Source organism: Miniopterus natalensis, chromosome 13 (genome assembly GCF_054644295.1).
Source record: "Miniopterus natalensis isolate mMinNat1 chromosome 13, mMinNat1.hap1, whole genome shotgun sequence".
Classification (NCBI taxonomy): domain Eukaryota; kingdom Metazoa; phylum Chordata; class Mammalia; order Chiroptera; family Miniopteridae; genus Miniopterus; species Miniopterus natalensis.
Window position 1 is genome coordinate 48,072,111 of NC_142093.1, and position 22,032 is coordinate 48,094,142.

At 43.6% G+C, this 22,032-nt stretch overlaps 1 protein-coding gene across 1 annotated transcript in view; it reads right to left on the reverse strand.

Moving 5' to 3' along the window:
• The window catches only part of SUCLG1 (succinate-CoA ligase GDP/ADP-forming subunit alpha), a 32,102-nt gene extending 16,332 nt beyond the window's left edge, over positions 1 to 15,770 (reverse strand). Inside the window, exons 1-3 of the mRNA XM_016202530.2 lie at positions 15,674 to 15,770; positions 8,307 to 8,410; positions 2,796 to 2,912 (exon numbers count right to left, since the gene is read on the reverse strand). Coding sequence (XP_016058016.1) covers positions 2,796 to 2,912; positions 8,307 to 8,410; positions 15,674 to 15,770 — 318 coding nt within the window. The remainder of the gene's footprint in view (positions 1 to 2,795; positions 2,913 to 8,306; positions 8,411 to 15,673) is intronic.
• Between the last annotated feature and the right edge of the window lie 6,262 nt (positions 15,771 to 22,032).

Below are 22,032 nucleotides of genomic sequence, written 5' to 3' on the forward strand. Positions count from 1 at the left end.
GGCCATGTCTCTTTTACCGAAACGAAGCTTCTTGAAGATTATCAGTGATACCTGACTCTCCAAGAGAGCTGACCTATCCTGTGAGAAGGCTCTATATAGGTCTGTTAAGGCTTCACCACAACCCTGCAGGCTTAGATGCTGAGGCCAAGAGATATTAAATAACTTGCACAAGGTTACATAGCCAGGAAGTGGCAGAGCCAAGATTCAAACCTATGTCCATCTGATTCCAAAGTGTCCATTCTTTTCAATTACAGCAGGCTACCTCCCGGCAAATGTTAAAATGTAACTTAGTCATGATATAAATCAAAACCTTTTAGAAGGCTGTGCCATGGGATTTTGCAATGGATAATACAAATACAAAGCTACGGAACATTCAGGTACAACCAGAAGGGGACAGAAGTAAAGATAGTGATGCTCCATGTTCCCAGACACTGAGAAGCTTTCTCCACTGCATCCCTAATAAAAGAGATTATCTTAATGATGATAGAACAACAAAGTCAAAGGATGCTGCCAGATCATCCACAAATGATGCCAGGGGTAAAAATATGTTTTTAAAAACTCTGTTCAAGGTGGTAACAGAGAAAGGGGAACAAAAGAAATAAAAAAGACTGAAGCCCTGGCTGGGTAACTCAGAGCACTGTCCCGAGATGCCAAGGTTGCAGGTTTGATCCCTAGTCAGGGCACATACAAAAATCAACCAATGAATGCATAAATAAGTGGAACAACAAATCGATACCTCTCTGTCTCTCTCAAAATAAATTAATTAAAATGTTTTTAAAAATAGACTGGAACCAGAAGTCAGATCATGGGCACACAGGTATGGCATTTTATGGAAAATATATCCCACAGTTCTCTATCTTTTAAGGCTACAAACACTGTCAGAATCTGGACTGTAATAGTGGATGAAAGGTATCCATCCTACTTATTCAGAAAGCTCCTTGTAAGAGCTGAACAGGTGAAAAATAAATAATATCTGTCAGAGAACTTACAGAATATTCCAAGTATCATATCTATTTGTATCATGGCGAATAAAAAATGAATTGCTTAGCAACAAAGAGTTTCTTGAAAAGATAACCAAAAAAGGCTCATGACAACAGTCAAACCTACTGAGAGGAACTGTGAAAACAGCTCATCTCCGTATTTTGAGGTCATGAAGGCAGCCATAATAGAATTCAAGGGGAGGAAAAAACAAAACAAACGAAAGCAAAAAGACTTTAAATGATTCTCCTACCAGTTATATGACTTGTAACTTTCTTTAAACTCTTTAAACTACACTACGCTTCAAGCACACACAGCACGCCGCCCGATCTTCAAATTTCAAGTAGATAGAAAATTCAAATTTGAATGACATGTTGTTTCCTGCATCTTAGGATTCAAAGCACAAATTAACTTCCATCTGAAGTGAGCATTCTGAAAAGAAACTGTCTATAAATGTGTACTTTAAAAAATGCAATACTTAAAACATGCTCTAAAAGAAAGGGGGAGCAGTATATATTTTTACAATTAATATATCACTACAAAGTACTAAGTTTATTTCCTAGATATTTTTAATTAAAGAGTCAAGAATTTGTACTACTATTTCCTTTATTTTTCTTTTTAATTGAATTTATCGGGGTGACATTAGTTAATAAAATTACATAGGTTTCGGGTGTACAATTCTATAATACATCACCTGTATATTGTATTGTGTCTCCTTCGATCACCATTTACCCCCCTTTCCTCTCTCCTACCTTCTCCTACCCCCCATTTCCTTTAAAATACTATTATTTTTTTATATATTAATGCAAGTGTAGAAAGGAATTACATACAGCTTAAATTAGCTCTCTGTAAAGACAAAAACTGGAATGTGGAAAATGCTATAAAATTTAACTTTACATACATACCTTCATATCTGAATTTGTACAATAAGCACATTCGATGAACCTCAAAGGGAAAGTGGGGGTGGGGGGTGGGGAGATTAACCAAAGAACTTATATGCATATATGTATAACCCATGGACACAGACAATAGTGTGGTGAAGGCCTACAGGGGTGGGGGGGGGTCAATGGGGGGGAAAAAGGGGGACATATGTAATACTTTCAACAATAAAGATAAATTTTTTTTAAAAAAAGCACATATTCGTTTTGTAACAAAGAATTAAAGTTGAGTTTTAAAATCATTTTTTAAATACTAAGAAATCAGCAACTTGAAGAGGCTAGAACTCTATGATCTGTCCATCTGACTGGACAGGACAGCTCAGTCTTTTCACATGTTTTCGAACCCACTACTTACTCTGAGCCATGCTAAGCCTGCCACTTATCAGTTGCAAGACTTTGGGCTGGACCTTAACCTCTCTGCACTAGTAACATCCGTGTCTCTAAAATGGAGATGATAACAGCACCTAGCTCAGAGGGCTGTGGGGAGGCCTGAATGAGGCCCTGTACCAGAAGCACCTAGCACGGTGCCTGGCAAAACGGCCCTGCACAGCAAGTGTTAGGGGTGAGTGCTGACGTGCACCACTAACATCCTGGCGGGAGAAAGGGTAACAGGCCAAACAGAGGCTGAACCACAGCACCTCTTCCCTCAAGGACAGGTGTATGCCTAGAAACAGTGGCACAGGCTGTAGAGAAAGCATCCTCAGCGTATGTGACTCAAGTGAACCCATTGGTTTTTACTGTGATTTAAATTCCTCTAGGTTACTGGATTTTAAAATGGCACGTAACTCCCCTAAAGGCGGCACAAGTAAGATCTCTATCAAAACGACCTCACTCTTCCCTGCTCTTCTTTTCTTGTCAAACTCGGGTACCATTAATTACCTCCTTTACAGTATTAAAGACCGGTAAGCCCAGATGCGTCTTGCCTCCTTTCCCGGGAGTGGTTCCTCCAACAAGTTTGGTGCCATATTCCAGTGCCTGCTGGCTGTGAAAGGTGCCCTGAGGGGAAAAGCACAGGACTCATGAGAAGAGGCAGGTTGGGATGCCTGAAGGCAATCTTTAGCAACTCGGAAAAGGAAAGCAACGAAGTGAACTACTCACAGCATGACAGTAACATATACCCAGCATTCTCATCAACTTACTGAACAGCTTTAAACCATGAAGCAAAACAGGACTCTGCAAAGCCAAAAGGCTGTTTGTAAAAAAAAAAAAAAAAAAAGGCAGGGGAGGGTCCTCTTTTTATTGTTTTCAAATTTGGCTGAGGATCGGAAACGCTGTAGCATTTACTAAACACCTCTTTCACTATTCCTCAGCTCCTGAGGTCCTCACCTCCCTCTTCACTCAACTAAAACCCATGGTCAATCATTATACTCACGCAGCAACCTTGGCTCGCTCACTTCAACTTACACATCTGGAAAAATCGCAAACTTCATTAAATCCAGTTCTCCACCTACTCTAAGATGGTACATTTGTAGCCAAACAGTAGATGAAGAAAAAACAAACCATGCTAACTAATCTCACTTTAAATTCATGATCACTCACCGTAAGTGAGCCCTTTAAGTCTGCCAGACAACTGTATCTCCATATCCATTCACTCTCCCTGCTCAACCTCGGCACTATGGACATTTTAGACACGCTGAGTCTTTGTCCTCTGGTTTGTATAATGTTAGCAGCATCCCTGGCCTCCACTCGGTAGATGCCAGCAATACACCCTCTTCCCCACCACAGTCAGTTGTGACAACCAAAAATGTCTCCAGGGATTGAACTATTCTTATTCTTTCTCATTAAGCTTCTGGGGCTCCACCTCCCCTGGTTTCCCTCTTCTCTCTCTTTCTCCTTAGATTTCTTGTTTTCATCTAAATTTGTGCCATTGGTAATCTCATCCCTTATCATGGCAATAAATATCCTCCCTCTCATACACAATGACAGCCCCCACACACGTACATCTATCTAGCCTTTGCCTTAAATTCCATACTCACATTATCACCTGCCTTTCTGACATTTCCACTTAGAGAAGTAGTAGGTATCTTAACTTAAAGTGCCCAAAACTGAGCTCCTGATCACTCCCCTCCACAGTCTAGCAACCTCAATTAATGACAACTCTACTCCTAACAGGCGTTCAGGCCAAAAATACTGGTCATCCTCGATTCCCCTTCTTACGTCTCACATCAGATACATTAGTAAATCGTACTGCCCTGCCTTCAAAATGGAACTGACATCTCACCCTTCCTACGGCTTCCGCCTTGGTCTAAGTCACCACCAACTCTTGACAGAATATTGCCCTTGCTCCCTTTCAAACTATTCTCAACACAGCAGCCAGTGATCCTGTTAAAACATAAGGAAGATCATGTCACTCTTCTACGCAAACCTTCCAGTGGTTTTCCATCTCATTCACAGTAAAAGCCAAACTCCTTACACGAGCCTACAAGTCAGCATCCAGCCTGCCTCCCCATCTCAGAACCCTTACCTGCCCGACCTCATTTACTGTTCTCCCACTGCTCGTTTCATCCAGTCGCAGTGGCCTTGCAGCTTCCACACACACCAGGCACATTCCTGCCTCACTGCCTCACTGTCCCCTTTGCAGCACCCCGGGCCTCCACTCAGCAGATGCCAGTACCATGCCCTCCTCCCCATCAATACACTGCTCTACATACCCACTTGGGTCTCTTCCACATCTCATTTAGATCTTGGCCCAGAGGTCAGGCTTTTCCTGACCACATGATATAAAATCCCCACTTCCCCATCCCAACCACCACCACCACTCCACAAACGTACACACATTCCTCCTTCTCTGGTTTATTTTTTCCATAGCATTTATACTTTCTAATGTATCACAAAACTTACTGATTTTGTGGATGTGTTTTTCTCCCCTGCAACTAAAATGCACATCCCATGAAGGCCGTGATTTCTCTTTGCTCACTATGAGATGGCACCTAAATCAACACATTACATACAGTAGGCTCTCAACAAGTACTTGTCGAAAATTGTATGGATCTATGTGGTCATTCCACAAGGGCCCAAAAATGCTAACTCAACTACTCAGATTCTATTAAAAGCATAAAAATTAGGGCCTTAAGAGGGACTCAGAAGTTTCCTAATTCAACTTCTCAATTTTTCAAACTAGGAAACGCCCCTAGCAGGTGAACTGATTTGTCTACAGTCAGTGATAGAATTCTGGAAAGTACCATAGCTCTCTCTTTAAAGTAGTGCTATTCAAAGTAGACTCTTGCTGGTCTGCAGTGACAGTGACACACACACACACACACAAGAAAAAGACAAGGGAGGGGGAGGAAGAGAGGGAGGAAGAGAGGAGGGAGGGAGGGAGGGAGGGAGGGAGGGAGGGAGGGAGGGAGGGAGGGAGGGAGGGAGGGAGGGAGGGAGGGGAAATCTAATAAAAAAATCTAATAAAATTTAAAAAGTGAGATCATTTCCAAATTTTTACAGAAATATGATACTGCAGCGATTTTTCTTGTATTGTGCAAAGATATTGATCTGCATTAGACTGGCAGGTAAAAACAAACACCCAAACTGGACTCTAATTCCAGATAGTTTGAGAAGCACTGTCCTAGTCTACACTGCTGGATAACTCCAAATGACCTAATTTTTTAGTCCTAATGTAGTGCTAAACAGGAATAACATTTCCTGTTAATAAGCTTACTTTCCTTAGTTTTCCCATTATTGCTAGCCAGTACACAGTTAAGCACTGGAATAATTTTAGCAGCATCTAAGACAGTATAAGAAATTCTATCACTGAAAATCTGCACTGTTGGAATCCACTGTGAAATAAAAAAGAGCTAATGAGACAAAAATTCAGATTTCCTATGCAGATAACCTCTAAATTTCAGACCTCACTGTTACCTAAAATATTAGAATCTTAACCAAGAAATCTAACTAAATGAGAAGCAATGTAATTGTAGGTCACTGAAAGACACTGTAACCAACCTTGGATTTCAATGTTTAGGTAAACTATCACCTAATTAGAGACAGTTCCAAATAGTGCTTACACCATGGATAATGGTTCTGAAGAAAATAGGTAAGAGGCTAACATGTCATAAGATCATATAAAGTTTAGCAAACAGAAAAACAAAATTATACATCATAAACATATGTGGGGAATTGGGATTATTTGGTTATATGCTAACAAAATTAATAAATAATCCAAAGGTACTGCATATGATTTTCATTGGCGGAGGATGTTAAAATGCAGTTCAAATATTAGATGTGCATCAACTCTGTTTATAATGTAGATATGTGGAAGTGATACTCACAAAATGTATGGCTATCAGAATAAATAAATCAATTTTACCTATAAAGAAAATTTCAAGGCTTTGTCAGTGTTTCTTTTTCTTAGTAGTGGCTTTTTTTTTTTAAATAGTAGAGGAATAGAAAAAAAGGAAGTCTGCTAATTCATATTTTTGTGCCTAGTTATTTCAGAAACAAGTCAAAAAGCAAAGGGACAATTTACATGAAAAACCTTCTAACCAAATTCATTTTTTTAAAAAAAGAACTATATAATTTTAAAACAATTTCTAAGTACTTTAAAAACAAAAGTTATAGAAATTATAGAAAACAAGTTATATTAGGTATCATCCGCTAGATGAGGGGTTGGGAAACTATGGCGTGAGGGATTTGGCCTGCCATTTAATTCTGTAAATGATGTTTTACTGACAGGCAACATGCCCACTCACTGACATAATGCCTATGGTGACTTTTGCTGTTACAATGCCATTGAGTAGCAGTAACAGAGCTGGCATGGCCCACCAATCCTAACATGTTAACAATCTGACCCTTTACAGAATAAACTTGCCAACTCCTGCTCTAGATTACCAAAATGCTGCTGAATGAGCATGACAATTCTTTTAATTACAGAAAAATCAATAACTTTTAAAACCATCATTAACTGCTTTTATCTTGACATTTCTTTCATTTAAGACACGACTATCTGCCCGGACAGCGTGACTCAGTGGCTGAGCATCAACCTATTATCCAGGAGATTCTGGTTCAATTCCCTGTCAGGGCACATGCCCGGATTGCAGGCTCAATCCCCAATAGGGGCCGTGCAGGAAACAGCCAATCAATGGCTCTCTCTCATCATTGATGTTTCTATCTCTCTCTCCCTCTTCCTTCCTCTCTCTGAAATCAATAAAGTCATATTTTTAAAAAAAAAGGACATGATCATCTAACCGATTTGGTAGTATACCCTCATTAAAAAAAAAATCTGTACATCTACTATGGTGGAACTATATATTTGTACAAATGTTTTAAAAAGCAATTTAGCAGTAGCTGTTGAAATTTTTAATACAGAGAAACTTTTGACACCCAAATTTACTTTTGAAAATCTATTTTAAAGACATATATTTGTATGATCTATATTATACACTGTATGTGTTTTTATATACGTATATGTTGTGTATATGTATGTATATATTGTATATATACAATATTGTATATATTGTAGAATAAAATCTGGAAGGATACATGTCAACTTGTTAACAAAAGGAATTCCAGGAAAGAATGGTAGGAAAGAGGGAAAGGAGCTTCTTCTTTTTTTTTTTAAATATATCCTTGATTTCAGACAGAGGAAGGGAGCAGGAGAGAGAGATAGACAGAAACATCAATGATGAGAGAATCATCATTGATCGGCTGCCTCCTGCATGCCCCCAATAGGGGATGGCGCCCGCAACCTGGGGAAGTGCCCTGACCGGGAATCGAACCTCGATCTCCTGGATCCTAGGTAAGTGCTCAACTGCTGAGCCACGCCTGGCCAGGCTGGGAAAGGAGATTCTTATGCTGCATTTTATTATAGAACCAGGTCACAGATTTATTTAAACTTATGCAAATTATACAATGTAGGCAGGGGATAGGGAGACAGAATAAGATAAATGAATGAGAATTAAAATGCTTCCGGCAATTCTTCTTGTTAATCTCCTCCAGGACACTGCACAGAAAGAGTATAAGATAGGAAAAGTCAGTGTGTTCCAAACAGCCTATCTCAGATCCCATGAGCTTCTCTGAAGACAGATCCATGTTTAACTGTGTACAAGGCCTAAACACAAGCCATCCACTTTGCCTAGTGCTTAGTTAAGGAAATGGTGATCTGTTCCAATGCCGCGAGAAAACCAGCAGTGTTACACTTGCTGAAGGAGAATATGTGGGTTTCCAACATAATATAATCCTTATGAGGAATTTTCAAGGTAGTTTAAACACAACTTTCATTTTACAGGCTGAGTGTAGTAACTAACTTCCTCCTAAGATACAACTCCACTGCTGGACTGTTACTTTTCTGCAACAATCATGTATTATAACTTTTGATATAATAAAAAAATAGAAAATCATGAAAAATGTTTTGCATCTCTAGCATACATCCATTTAAAAAAATCTTGAAACACCTACCTGCTTACCAGTGAAACCCTGGCAAATAACCTTTGTATTTTTATCAACATAGAGATGTTTCCGGGAAGCTGTATAGGAACAATGCCGAATTCCATTCTGTTGCACTGAAAAGCAAAGCAAATACGACACATTATAATTTTTCCAAACTTCTGGACCATCAATTGAACTTAGTGACAAAAAAAAAATCCTCTAATGCAGAAGGTATCTTGTGATCACAGCAACTATAAATGTCATTTTTTAAATGAGATACATTGACTACAGAACAAGTAAATCTGTGATGGGGAGGGAGGGGGGAGAGGCAGGGATAGAGAGGGCAGGATTAAGAAATGGATTCGTCATGAGGACTACAAGAGTTCATCCCTAAAATCTGATACTTGACCTCCCACCTCCTAAAAAAAAGTGGTTTGTGTTCCTGGCTATGGCTGTAATCCCTCAGGAACTAAAAACTCTCTTCACCTCTGCCCTAGTCCTGGCCCATGCAACCAAGCTTGGCCTTATCGTCCAGACTGATGCCTGCACCTGCATGGTAGGGATAAACCAGTCGCAAGAGGTCACAGACAAGGAATCGGACCGTGACCGCCTCCTTTTCTGGAATACTGCTCTAGAACGTGTAGGTCACCTGGAGGAGAAATGATGTCAATCAAAACAGCCTCAGCCCCAGAGAAAAGCCCTGAGGCGCCAGAGCAAGCCACCGTGATATTCTCTAATCACCATAATGCTCCTAATCCCAGAAGCCCACGCCACACTGGAGGATGCACCTGTCCTTGCCCCTTACTCCAAGCACTCTCTCCCGGCTGCCAGGGCTGTGAGGAGGGCCTAAAGGCAGCTGTCATCATAATTCTCCTCACATGAACTTCTGCCCCCTCACAGCTTCAGGCGACACATACTCCACCTCGGACCAACCCTGTTTCTGCCACTCCTCACCAGCAGGACGCGTGTTAACAACTGGTGGATATATTTAAGGTAATACTGTTATTAAATCAGCGATAAGTCTTACCACTGTTAACGTTATGGGATCAAGGAAATTCTTGCTCTTTTCCCATGTTCATATTCAGATGAAAACAATGCAAAACATGCTTACATTCCACGTAAAACGCCCCCAATTTTAAGTCACTTATGTCCTTCTTCCCCAGTTTCTACAATCCAAGGCCCAGAACCACGGGCTGGAGGCCTGCCGCCTCTGCACCTCCTCGCCTTCCCTCCCACAGGCCCACCACTCTCCTTCATCTGGGCCGGTGAAGACGGCAAACTACCAGCTGCTGTAAACATTACATCTGTCAGGCTGGCTCTTTGCATTTTTTTCCCTACTTGATTTCTTCTCCACCCAAATTATCAATCAGTGTCTTAAGTTATGAAAAATAGCCTATTCTACTTCTGTGGAAGAGTGCAAAGTGGTTTACAGTAGAATTCAATTGTCTGTCCTACTTAAAGAGGCCAAATCATATTTTGGTTTTAAATAGAAACCTGAGCTCTGTGGTAAAACCATCAAATAACTAGAGTATGCTATTTCCTATAGCTAAATCTAGAACACAGGCCATACATTAGTGGCCAAACCACCTTGCAAATATCTCCCACCTTTCAACTAGAGAGTCAATGTACTCTATTTGCTAAGAATTTCACTTGCATTAATTCATAATAAGTTCATGTTTAAATAAAACATTGTACAGGGAGGAATCCTTAACTCCGCACATGTCATTCATGACTTGTGATTATAATGGGGGTTTTTTATAGACGTATATTTTAATCCTCACCTGAGGATATTTTTTCCGTTGCTTTTCAGAGAGAGTGGAAGGGAAAGAGACAGAGAGATAGAAACATCGATGTGAGAGAGACACATCGATTGGTTACCTCCCGAACGTGCCCCTGGCCGGAATCAAACTCAGGACCCTTCAGTTCCAACTCTTTGTGTTATTTGAAAAATGTCCATCTCACACTTGTACATGCAATGATTGTAGGTCTCCCTAAAGTCCATATAAAGATTACGCAGAAGTCCAGCCCTAAATGCTACTAGCTGTCCTCAACACTGCATCAATCTAGTACAAATTCCATGCTAACCTTTTTTTTTTTTTTTTTAAACAAATGAAATCCAGAACCAGCAATGTAATATAAATGGACCATTTCACTACTGGAGAAAGAAAGAGGTTAAAGCAAAACATACCCCAGGCAGAGTTAAGGCAGCGAGAACAGGAAGTGTTTTCATAACATGTTAACAGACAAGAAATTAACCGTAGCAACATGGCAAACATGAGGAGATACCTGGCTCTACTAACATTAAGAAAAGAGCATTTTAAACTACACATTAGGGCAGCACGAAGGCCTGAGGCCAGCCACCAGGAAGAATTTCCCAGTGACGAAGGCTGTTGCTGCCACACCTTGGGCCACCTCCAGGAATGTAGTGGAGTGGCCTTCTCTTCAGGTTCTTACCAATTGGCCAGCCTAGACTTGGGACTGAGTCCCAGGAGCAGCTGAGAACACAGTCCCGGGACTCACACAGACCTGAGCCTGAGTGTATGCTCAGCTGCTCACCAGCCATATGGCCTGGGCAGGTCTTTTGATCTCCCTTAGCCTCAGTCTTCCCATCTGTAAGTGGAGTAACAGCTGCCCTCAAGGATGCTGTGATGTTGACAGGAGATCATGCCTATAAATTGGGTAGCAAAATGCCTGGTATATTCCCAAAACTGGGTTCACATCCTATGTGGACAAAAAGGTAAATCATCTAAAAAGAGAGCACATGTAATTCACATTTTAAAATAAATCCAACCAGAATGTTTTATGTAAGTCTTCATGCACATCTTATGTTCCTATGTATGTTTATGTGTCAATGTACTAATCCATGTCTATATATAATGTGTATATGCACACACATTCATGTAAATTTTTAACATATTCAACATTTTTAAAGGTGCAGCCACACTGCAAAAATTGTGATAATACTATGTAGCTCATGTAAAATTTGGGAATTAAATAAATTCATAATATATAGAGCATGGAAAATAATGCCCTGAAGTAGAGCAAATGCTATTTCACTATTAGCTATTTATTATCATTATTCTTACTGATGCAGAATAAGAAGACCACACCGCTCTGAGGTGTTCACTGCGCCAGGCTATGTGCCAGGTACTAGGGATTCAGGGCAGAACAAAATGGACTCAGGCCCTACCCACATGAAACATCTGTACAAAAGCTAAACATCAAACAAAGAAACACAAAACTACAAAAGTGCAAAATGTAGCAAAGGCTCTGAAGGAAAGGGGCTGAGAAATCTGAGACAGATGGGTAGCCACGTGCTGAGTCTTCCACATAGGGAGCAACCACATCATTACAGGAGGCTGCAGGACTAACGAAGCTGGGGCCAAGGTGCCCCTGCCTAGCTGTGCCTCAAACCACAGTACCATGTTCCTAACCAATATCTGAGACTCTGTTCATGAAAATACTCCTCCTCCAACTTACCTCTCAAATCGTGTCCTTGTTACTCATGTACTCATGAATTTAACAAACGTACACTTAATAATATGATGCATATGTATCATATATGTTACAATACAGCTATGGTGCTCTCTACCTATAGTTGCCACTTACTCCCAAAACCCAAACAATCCACTATTCAAATGCAAAATTATATATGTATGTATATATATATAGATATTTTAAATATATCTTTATTGATTTCAGAGAGAGGAAGGGAGAGACAGAAACATCAATGATGAAAGTCATTGATCGGCTGCCTCCTGCACGTCTCCCACCGGGGATCCAGCCTGCAACCCAGGCATGTGCCCTGATCAGGAATTGAACTGCGATCTCCTGGATCATGGGTCAATGCTCAACTGCCAAGCCAAGCCAAGCCAGTCGGGCTTTCAATATTTACTTACAAATCAAGCTTAGCTATAAGTGCCTTATCTCATCAAATCTAAAACACCATGGAATTTCAAGAAGTACTATTAAGAACCAGAAAGAAAAATGCTGCCAATTGATTTTAAGATACCATCAATGATAAGATACATCCCAATTTTAGAAATGCTAAAATGTTTAAAAAAAAAAAAGTGGGTCTATTGCAACAAAATGCCTGTCCTTTGGTGACATGAAATTGCTCCCTCTATTAGAGAAATTATTTTGCACATGCCCATTATGTTTCTATGAAGGAATGAGTTTGACGTGAGAAAAATCAAATCATTTTTTCATGGCTACTTTGGTGCATTTACATCAAAGCCATCTTGTTGTTTTGAAATAAAGACTTGGTTCTTAGATGCAATGACAACAGATACTAGTATCAGAAGCATCACTGTTAAGGGTCTCCTTTTCCCAACTACACCTCTAAATGTTTTCCCGATTCTAAAACAGGCCCACACAACTTGGCAAACACATGGAAAAGGCAGGTGGCACCTCTGAGCAGGAGTCAGTCACCTTCTCAACAAACCAGACTGCCAAAAATAAAAACCAAAAACAAACAATAAAAATCAAAGCTCCATGAAAGGAGGCTTAGCCCTGGCCAGTGCGGCTGGCGTGGCTCAGCTGGTTGGAGCACTGTCCCATGCAGTAAAAGGTTGCAGGTTCGATGAATTCCCCATCAGGGCCCATAGGCAGCCAGGTTGCAGGTTTGATTCCCAGATCCCCAGTCAGGGTGCTTTTGGGAGGCAACCATCAATGTTTCTCTCTCCCTCCCTCCCCCTTTCTCTCTCTAAAAGGAAGCTTACAGTATCGCACAACATGTATTAGTGGAAAGGACACTGCAGAGTCAGACAACTTGCATTCTAGTACCCACTCTGATATTGGCTAGGAAACATACTGGGTTTATCTCCTCATTTGCCAAACAAAGGTATCGAACTGTAAGGTTCACTTTCTGGCACTAAAACGGCGTAATTCTGAGGTTCAAAAATACTAGCTCTTCTCCGTTTCTTCTAAAAGACCCAACTTAGGGGAACTCCTGGGCAGCGTTTAAAATGACCTCAATTGCTTTATACTTCTTGAAAAACTTTACTCAATTTCGAAAGTGCTTAGAAAAACAATCCTTCTAGAAAGTCTTCCTTATTTTTCATTTTAGTTTCTCTCCCACTTCAACTGCAGTATCTCCCTTTTTCCCAAACCTACAAAACTGTTGTTGTTTTTCACTCAGGAATCTCTAAACATTCCAGGCTAGCCCAAACAGAACTCCAGAAGGCATCAAGTGTTTGGGATTTTTTTTCCTAACTCAAATCAACACTGCAACATTCAGGACCTTCAGCACAAAATGCACCATCAATTAAAACGTAAGAGAATAGCGGGAACAAAATTAACTAGCATTTCTAGTTTTCGGACTAACCTCAGAGCCTAATTGGTGATCACCTTTAAAAGAAAAAGGTTGCAAAGGTGCTATTGTTGTGGGTGCTGTTTTTCTACTTGGAGCAAAAATGGGCTTAGAAATGTGGCATAAGAAAGAGAAGATACGGGGAATTTAGCCGTTTTTATACATTAAAAACTGTAGTCTGTAACCCCTCTAGTATAGGAGATAATTTGGTTTAGATCTCAGACTTCTCAGACCCTTAGTGAGCAGGTTGATCACATGACTAGATAACTGAAGACCACTCCAGCAACAGAAAGCTAAACTAGATGATCTCTTAAGGCCTCTTGGTCCTGAGAGTCTAGGGGGAAAAAACTTTCAGTTCTGTGAGAGGAAGACTGCTACATGTTGCTAAGGGTGGATTGAGGGTCCTGATCTTTTAGACATTCTTTCTTTGTACTCTAGACTCTCCTCCAACTAAAACAGCAGGCTAGGATTTTTCAGAAACTCAGAGGAGCAAAGACCCCAGGAGAGAAAGACATGGATATAACCAGTTCCTTTTTTCCTTCTGCCTACAGCACCTTCAACTGTTCTTCAAATGACACAATAAGAATCTCCAGAAATCTTTCCCAAAGAAACCCAACCTTTTCCTACTTGCCAACATCATGCCAGACCTTTGTCCTCAAGTGATCTGGTATCTGAGTGTAGCTATTGAGCACACATCCCATCGGCTACACACTTTTAAAATGTAATCTTCTCAAGAAATGAACTGTCTCATCTCGTCTAATATTCAGCATTAGAAGCAAAGCAGAAAGGAAACAGAGAAAAACAACTTGTTTTAGTGTCTATTTCAGCCCAGGTGCTTTATATAAACTGTTTCATTTATTCGGTGCAATGAACCCAGATCACCCTGTATGTCATCATCTCCAGGAAGCACATTGTTTCACTTTTTAGCATGTCTTCAATCCGGATGCATCTGACAGCCAGTGGTGTGTCATAATTTTAATTAGCCATCATTTTCCACTGTTAAGGGTAGACAAAACAATGGTGCATCTCACACATGATGCCTCAGCTTCTTTAAAATACGGTATTATTTTCATGGGATTTAAAACAGAAATTGAGAAATAGATTGAGAAGTGCCCAGGGTTACTACACAGGCTGGAAGGGCCCGGCCAGACTTCAAACTCTGATACGGCTGATTCCAAAGTCTCTTCCTTCACAAAGTCCCTAAAAACACAGAGACTTTGAACACGACAAGAATTTTCAACAGTCAGCGCTACTCAAAGGCTAGGAGCCTCAGGGATTAAGTTTCCAGGAACCGAGGGGTCACACCACCTGGTGCAGACACTGCAAACGAGGTGGTCAAGGCCCCAGCCAACCCTACGCTTCTAGAAGTCTTCTGGGCTCTGCTGGCTCTGGGTGCGGAGCCCACTTCGCGTTGCTGAGCCTACCACCGACATGAAGGACACTTGGAAATGTAGGACCCTTCAGTGCAAGGGACGGCCTTACCCCCCACTTTCCTAGGACAGACTTCCCCTGCCTCTAAATCCAGAAGACCGCCCTCCCACCTCACCTCTCATTTAACTGGCCGTCAGCACGCCGGCCCCATCCCGCCACTCAACTGCGGGCGGGGCAGGAGCAGGCCCCCAGGACTGCGGGGCTCCCAGACCCCACCCCTGGCTCAGCCACCCTTCGTGCCCACCCACCAGCATCCTAAGTCATGCCTGCGCCCCACACATCCAGCAAAGTTTCCTGCACCCCCGAGGGCCCATGCCTCGGCCCCACATATCCCGCAAAGCTCCCTGCACCCCGGAGGGTCCATGCCTCGGCCCCACATATCCAGCAAAGCTCCCTGCACCCCCGAGGGTCCATGCCTCGGCCCCACATATCCAGCGAAGTTCGCTGCACCCCCGAGGGCCCGTGCCTCGGCCCCACATATCCCGCAAAGCTCCCTGCACCCCTGAGGGTCCCCGACGTGGGGCCGGGCTCCCGGGGCTCCGGGGCCCTCGCCGAGGTCCCGCCCCGCAGGGCCCAGCGCGGCCTGCACGAGGACGCTGGGACCCGCGGGCCCAGGAGCTCCCGGGGCCTGGAGGAGATTCCCCGCGGGACTCACAGAGGAAGGAACGCGACAGGAGGCGGGCGGCGGTGAGCCCACTGCTCCCGGAGGCCATGGTCGCGGCGGCGGCAGCAGCGGCAAGGGCTGCGGTCATCCACCAATGACACTCCCAGGCCCCCGGGGACCTGCCAGGGGCCGAGGCCTGAGGCGGAAGCAGGTGGCCAGCGCAGTCGCCTGAATGAATTTCCCTTCGCAATGGCCTCTCCACCGAACACGGGGGATGGCAGATGGAAAAGGGGGAAAAACATAGATGTCTTAACGGAGACGTGAACAATAACTCGGCTCTCCGCCGGAAATGTGGGTTTGATTCAACATTAATTACAACGGCAGGTTAGGAAAAGCCTTGCGCGAGGCTGGTCGGCGCGTGGCGTTGTGGGAAATGTAGTCTTTTTTTTTGGAGGCCACGACTTGTTTGTGGTTGAAGCAGAGGATGCGGGAAGGGAAGAAGTCCGACTCGGGAGGTGAGGTGGCGAAAGGAGTGCGGGCACCGCGGGGCGGGCTGCGAAGAGCCGGGCGGAACTTCCCGCGGCCCTTGGCCAGTCTGCACCTCACGCGCCTCGCCTGGCAGATGGAGACGGTGACACGCCTCACCCCCTTGCGAGGATCTGGGAGCATTACCGATGGCAGCAGGCCTCTGAGCTCAAGCTAGTGTCCCGGGAGGGTAAGGCCGAGAAAGACCAAAAGCTACCGTACTGACTCTTAATTCCCTGGAATATGGATGTTTTGGTAAAACAAGCTATGATTGCAACGCAGCCCTTGACTAGCGCCACGTGCACGAGTGCCTGTCCCCCGGGGACCCTGGAGGACTGAAGTTACAGGTCAAATGTGACCGCTGCCGCTGTGCACAGACCCATCCGTCACTCTGTAGGGGCTTCAGGAGGAACCGGAGAGAGTCCCAGCGTCCAGGGGAAACGAGAGATAGAGGAATCGCCTCCCTGCCTCCAGCTGTGTCCCTGAGATTCATTATCATCAATGAAATTATAATCCCGATTCACATTAACGGGCATAACTTACACCGAGCTGCGTGCTGCCCGAGTGGGATTACCCAAGCAGATTGCCCAGTGTGTCCTCTGTGACCCAGAGAGCCTCAACCCCAGGTTGACTGCACACAAAATCCCGCCCTCGTCTAAAAGTTCGTGTCCTTGCGGTCCTTTAAATCCTGTCCGTGGTTTCCAAATAGGCCCAGTATGAAAATTTATTTTAAATAGCAGAAGTTTTCCCAAAGCCTTCACACGATAATAGTTATGTTTTTAGTTTCACTCGATTGGTAAAAGTGAATGATGACAAAAATGTAATTTTGGTATGACGTTAATGAATTATTTCCATAAGGACAGGGATTTTCGTTTCTTTCGTATACTGATGTCCCCCCAACACCTAGAACACTGCTTGGCACAAAGAGAGAACTTATTATTTGTTGAATTGAACGGAATTGATTTATAAGAGAAACGGCATATACATTTGTTTATTGAATCTACGTGCAATGTTTGATGATATTTCGATCCCTCCTAATAACTACACCTCCACTCCAATTCCATAGATCATTGGTGACAAATTATTGCACTAGACTCTTATCTATACCATTTATCTTTATATGCAGATGGATTTTGGAGTCAGACAGACCTGGATTCAAATTCCAACTCTGCCACTAGCTGTGTGACCTGTGGGTCTCGGGTTTTCTTACTGGGATGGTGATGAAAATCCCTAATTCATAATAGTGTTGTGAGCAGTTAATGCATTAATATGTAAAGTTCTTAGTACCTTGTAAACATTCAATAAATGGTAGTTATTATAATTAAAGATACATTTCTGCTTTGCATGGCAGGATGATGTTTTGAGTTTTTACTGTTGTAAGTAACCATTTGTCTCAAAACCTTGGCTACAGCCCCAACGCTAAGGGCAACAGCCCGTAAGTACCTGCACATTCTAAGGAGGGCAGTCTCGAAGCCACCTCTCTTAAGACTGATAAGAGTTGGCCAAACTTGTTTCAGGATTCTCACCCTCACATCCCGCAGCTCAAATAAGCAAAAGACTAGAACTCATTGAGTCAGGGAATTTTTCTGAGTCATGAGTTCTCAGCTTAATGATCTCCTTTCCTTCCACTCCCAGACAAGTTGATGAAAGAGGCTCCTTGCAAAATGATTGGTGTTAAATCCCTGCAGAACTGCAGAAATTCATGGGCCCAGCTCAGCATCTTAGAGCAGATCTGGTCAAAGAATGTGCAAAAAAACTTGAGTTTGGATGGCAGACCTAAGCTAGAAACTGATGTCTGTTTCCTGCCTGGAGAACCAAGGCCGCTGGAGCAGCTTTCATTGGTGTACAAGATGTATAATATTTCCATGGGTGAAATGAATGCCAGGAAAGAAAGCTGAGCTTCCCTCTAAGAGGATCTTCTGCTGGGGAAGGAACTCTAGCATAAAAGACCGTGGAAGACTCTGACAGGGTAGCTCAGTTGGTTAGAGCATCGTTCCAATACACCAAGTTGCAGGTTGAGTCCCTGGTCAGGGCACATATAAGAATCAACCAATGGGTGCAAAGATAAGTGGAACAACAAATCTCCCTCTCAAATCAACAACAACAACAAAAATTTCAAAAAAAGACCATGGAAGACCCCTCAGGAGCAGGATGGGGAGGAGGGAGTTCCTAGCGGTCAGCCAAAGAGCATTTAACTCACTTCAGGATACTGTGCAGATACGAGTTCCTTAGGACAGGGTGAGGGGAGCTACTGAAAATTCCACAGAGAGCCAGAGCTCCAGAGTGTGTGGATGGTCAGGAGAGACCCATAAATAACACCACCTAAGAGATTTTATCCAAACTTCTTCCCACCCTGGCAGAAATCAGGAGCAAGGGAGTGAAGAGGAAGAGGAGTGGAAAGAAGAAGAAAACAGAGCTTGACTCTGTCCCAGCTGCAGGTTGAGGAGCCACAGATTATGCCAGACCTGGGAGGGGGGAAGGAGCTTTGAATTAGGTGCAAGATTTAAGGGGGGTTTTTTTGTTTGTTTTATTTTCGTAATCCTCACCCAAGGAGTGAGGATATTTTTTTCTACTGATTTTTAGAGAGAGTAGAAGGGAAGGGAAAGGCGGAGAGAGAGAAACGTCCATGTGACAGAGACACATGGATTAGTTGCCTCCCACACGTGCCCTGACTGGGGTCAGGGATGGAGCCTGCAATCAAGGTACATGCCCTGTTCGGAATTGAACCCAGGACCCTTCAGTCCACAGGCTGAAGCTGTAACCACTGAGCCAAACCAGCTAGGGCGCCATTAATGTAGTACTGTGAAAAAGCTGCATTTAACACTTTCCAAGTCTCTTTCCCACTGATTGATGGGGGAAGGGACTAGACAAAGGCAGTTTAGACGCGTGCCCAGTAAGGTCTGAGTGACATGGGAAGGTGCCTACCTGCCTGCCTGTCAATCACACCTGGCAACAGGTAATTGGTCAGGATGGGCGTGGCCACTGCAAGCACAGGAAATCTAAATATATAAACTTTCAAACAAAGGAAGTGTTCCTTCTCTTCCTTTTGGGACTCCTGTGGCAGGGGATGCTCCACACATGGACTGATGGACTCTAATTTGGTCTAAATGCTGAACGACACCCGGCTGCAACTTAGCACAGAAGCTCTGGACACTGGCCTTGTTTCTGGCACTGCTGCAGCCACAGCTGCACCTTTTCCAGGACTGGCTTAGGGGCAGGGAACTTTGGAACCCTAGAAATGTAACTCCATGCAAATAAAACCTTTTTCTACATCTCATCCTCCCATGGGGGCTTCTGAAAATGCCTTTTTCAGCAGCACCCCCAAGAGCCTCACTCCCACTTGTGTCTGGGAAGTCTGGCCCATTCATTCCTCGGGCATCAGTTTCATCTGCATTGTACCCTTACAGGAATGTCAAGAGCTCTGACCTCTCCTTTAGAAGAAATGGTTTCCAAATGTAATTTCTCTTCAGCGTAATCAAGCCCTGTTGCAGATTTGATCCCCTAGGAAGGAGACTCTGAATACCTGTGCAAGAGTCCCCCAGGGCCAACTCCTGTTGAAGGGAAGGGAAGAGAGCAAGATTGGCAAAGAGGGAGAGGCCCAGCTGCAATGCACTCCCAAGGACAGTTTTGGCCAATGCCCTTCAGAATTGCCCCGAACTGGGCAAGATCAGGCCTCTATACACCTGCATGAGTTATCACTAGGTGTGAGCAGCCCTGAGAGGGGCATGATTGTGGATCCAGGAAATTCCTAGAGGAGAGGGAGGGGAGACAGCTGAAGGCTGCATCCGCTTCTGCCAGATGTATCTTCCAGGAGCAAGTCTTATGACAAAACAAGAGTCCTCAGCAAAACCAGAAAGAAGACAACTTGGTTTGGGTGTTCCTCCTTCCTCACCCTGTCACCCTCGCTCGCCTTTTGAAGGCTGACTCCTTTCTTTTTCCCTGGGTGGCCAGTGCTCTCATGCTGACCAGTGCTGGGTTCAGCCATTCTCTACCACCTCTAAGAACTTCTGCAGCCCGTTGCCTTGTTTCTCAGGGCAATGCTATCACCTTGGGAGTAGAACACTAGGACTTCGGCCTCTCTGAAATGACATTATTACATTTTGTAATGTTAACGTAAGAAACATTGGCTGAATTGGGCACCTTGAATAAAGACGGAAGATTAGGCCACCCACTTGGCCTTTGTTGACAGGCGCGGGAATGGGGCCATGTTTCTTTCCACAGTGTTTGGCTGGGGTACACAGACTGGTGTCTTAATCTGTTCGGGCAACTATAAAGGAGTAACATAGACTGGGTGGTTTGTAAGTAAGAGAAATTTACCTCTCAGGTTCTGGAAGCTGGGAAGTCCAAGATCAAGGCATTGGCAAATTTAGTGTTTGATGAGGGCCTGCTTCCTGCCTCCATGTACAAAATTCTTTTAATAACCATAGGACAAATGCTTGTGAGATACTAAGTCTTTAAAAAGAGGCGAAAATTGTGATTTTACACAATGATACCAACTTTCTGAGATAAGCTGGAAAATACTTTACCTTAACTGCTCACACTTATCCCTGGGACTTCACCCCAAACTCTTTTCTGCCTCGTTTCCCATTACAGACACTAGCTTACCCTACACACATCTTTACACTATCCGACCTTTCTCAAAACATCTTAACATTTTCACAATCCTGTACCTTTGCTTTTAATTATAAAATGTAAGGACCCAATGCCTTGAGAGGCCACCAACGGGGAATAAGCCTTAAATAGTGAGAAAATACACTTGAAGTTTCAGGGAAATGTAAGAAGCAGTTTAAGTCTCCCCCCATCCCCATCTTCAATTCCTGAGACTGCCCCCTTCCAGCTTTACTCAGCCCTCAGCCTGCAGACTGCCTGTGGGTCTGTGACGCCACCTCAATCAAGCTACCTGTGTTCTGGCCACCATGGCCAGAAGAATATACCTAAGGAACTAACAGTAAAGGTAGAACAAGATCCCTACTGTACAGGACAAGGCCTGACAAGCTAGCCCAATAATTGCCGCCCCCCCTGAGTTCCCATAGAAAGAATAAACCAGTCACACTCGGCCAAGCATAACCCCATTACTCATTGTAAGACATTGTGTTTAAATCGTTCCTTTCGTGTTGCTAAAGGTCCCGCATTCTTTCCTGTACCAAAAGCTGACAGCCTGACAAATTATTGGAAACCCCTTTACTGCAGTGCCTTTGTGGTTACTGAGCATAAAGTAAGGGAAGAACTGAGGGTCGGGGCTGCAGTTCAGCTCTCACATGGGTGACGCTGTAACTATAGCCGCTGGCCAGCTCATAAAGGCTCCAAAATTCAAACACAAACTCTGGTGGTTGTCCGTCGCGGGTCACCCCAGAACACCTGCTGTTTATTGTAACCCACGGACCCTCTGCCACATGGATACAGTGGGGGAAGGGAGGGAGGGCAAATGCACATTGTGACTCCCCAAGGTCTCACTCTGCCTGACCACTTTGCGCTGGAAAAGTCAGGAAAGGGCTCCAAAGGGAGGTGCCCAGAGCTCAACGAGTAGCTGAATTACCTTGCCTGCTAATAGCTAACCGATCACCTCCTCTAGTGCCATACAGACTTGGCTGTCTTCCAGGTTTGCATGGCTGTTTGCCTTTCCCACGCCAAGAAAGGAGTTTTCTTTCACTGCAAAAGCAACAGAAGAAAGAAACATTGAGTGGACAAGAGACAAAGAAGCCAAAGGACACTTGTTCTGGGCAACTGTCTGCAATATTCCCTGGACTCACTGGTTGAGAAAGAATTTAATAATCAGAACCAATCAGTTGTTCATTCAACAGATATTTATTCAGCCCTAGCTGGTTTGGCACAGTGGTTAGAGCATCGGCCTGCAGACTGAAGGGTCCCGGGTTTGATTCTGACCA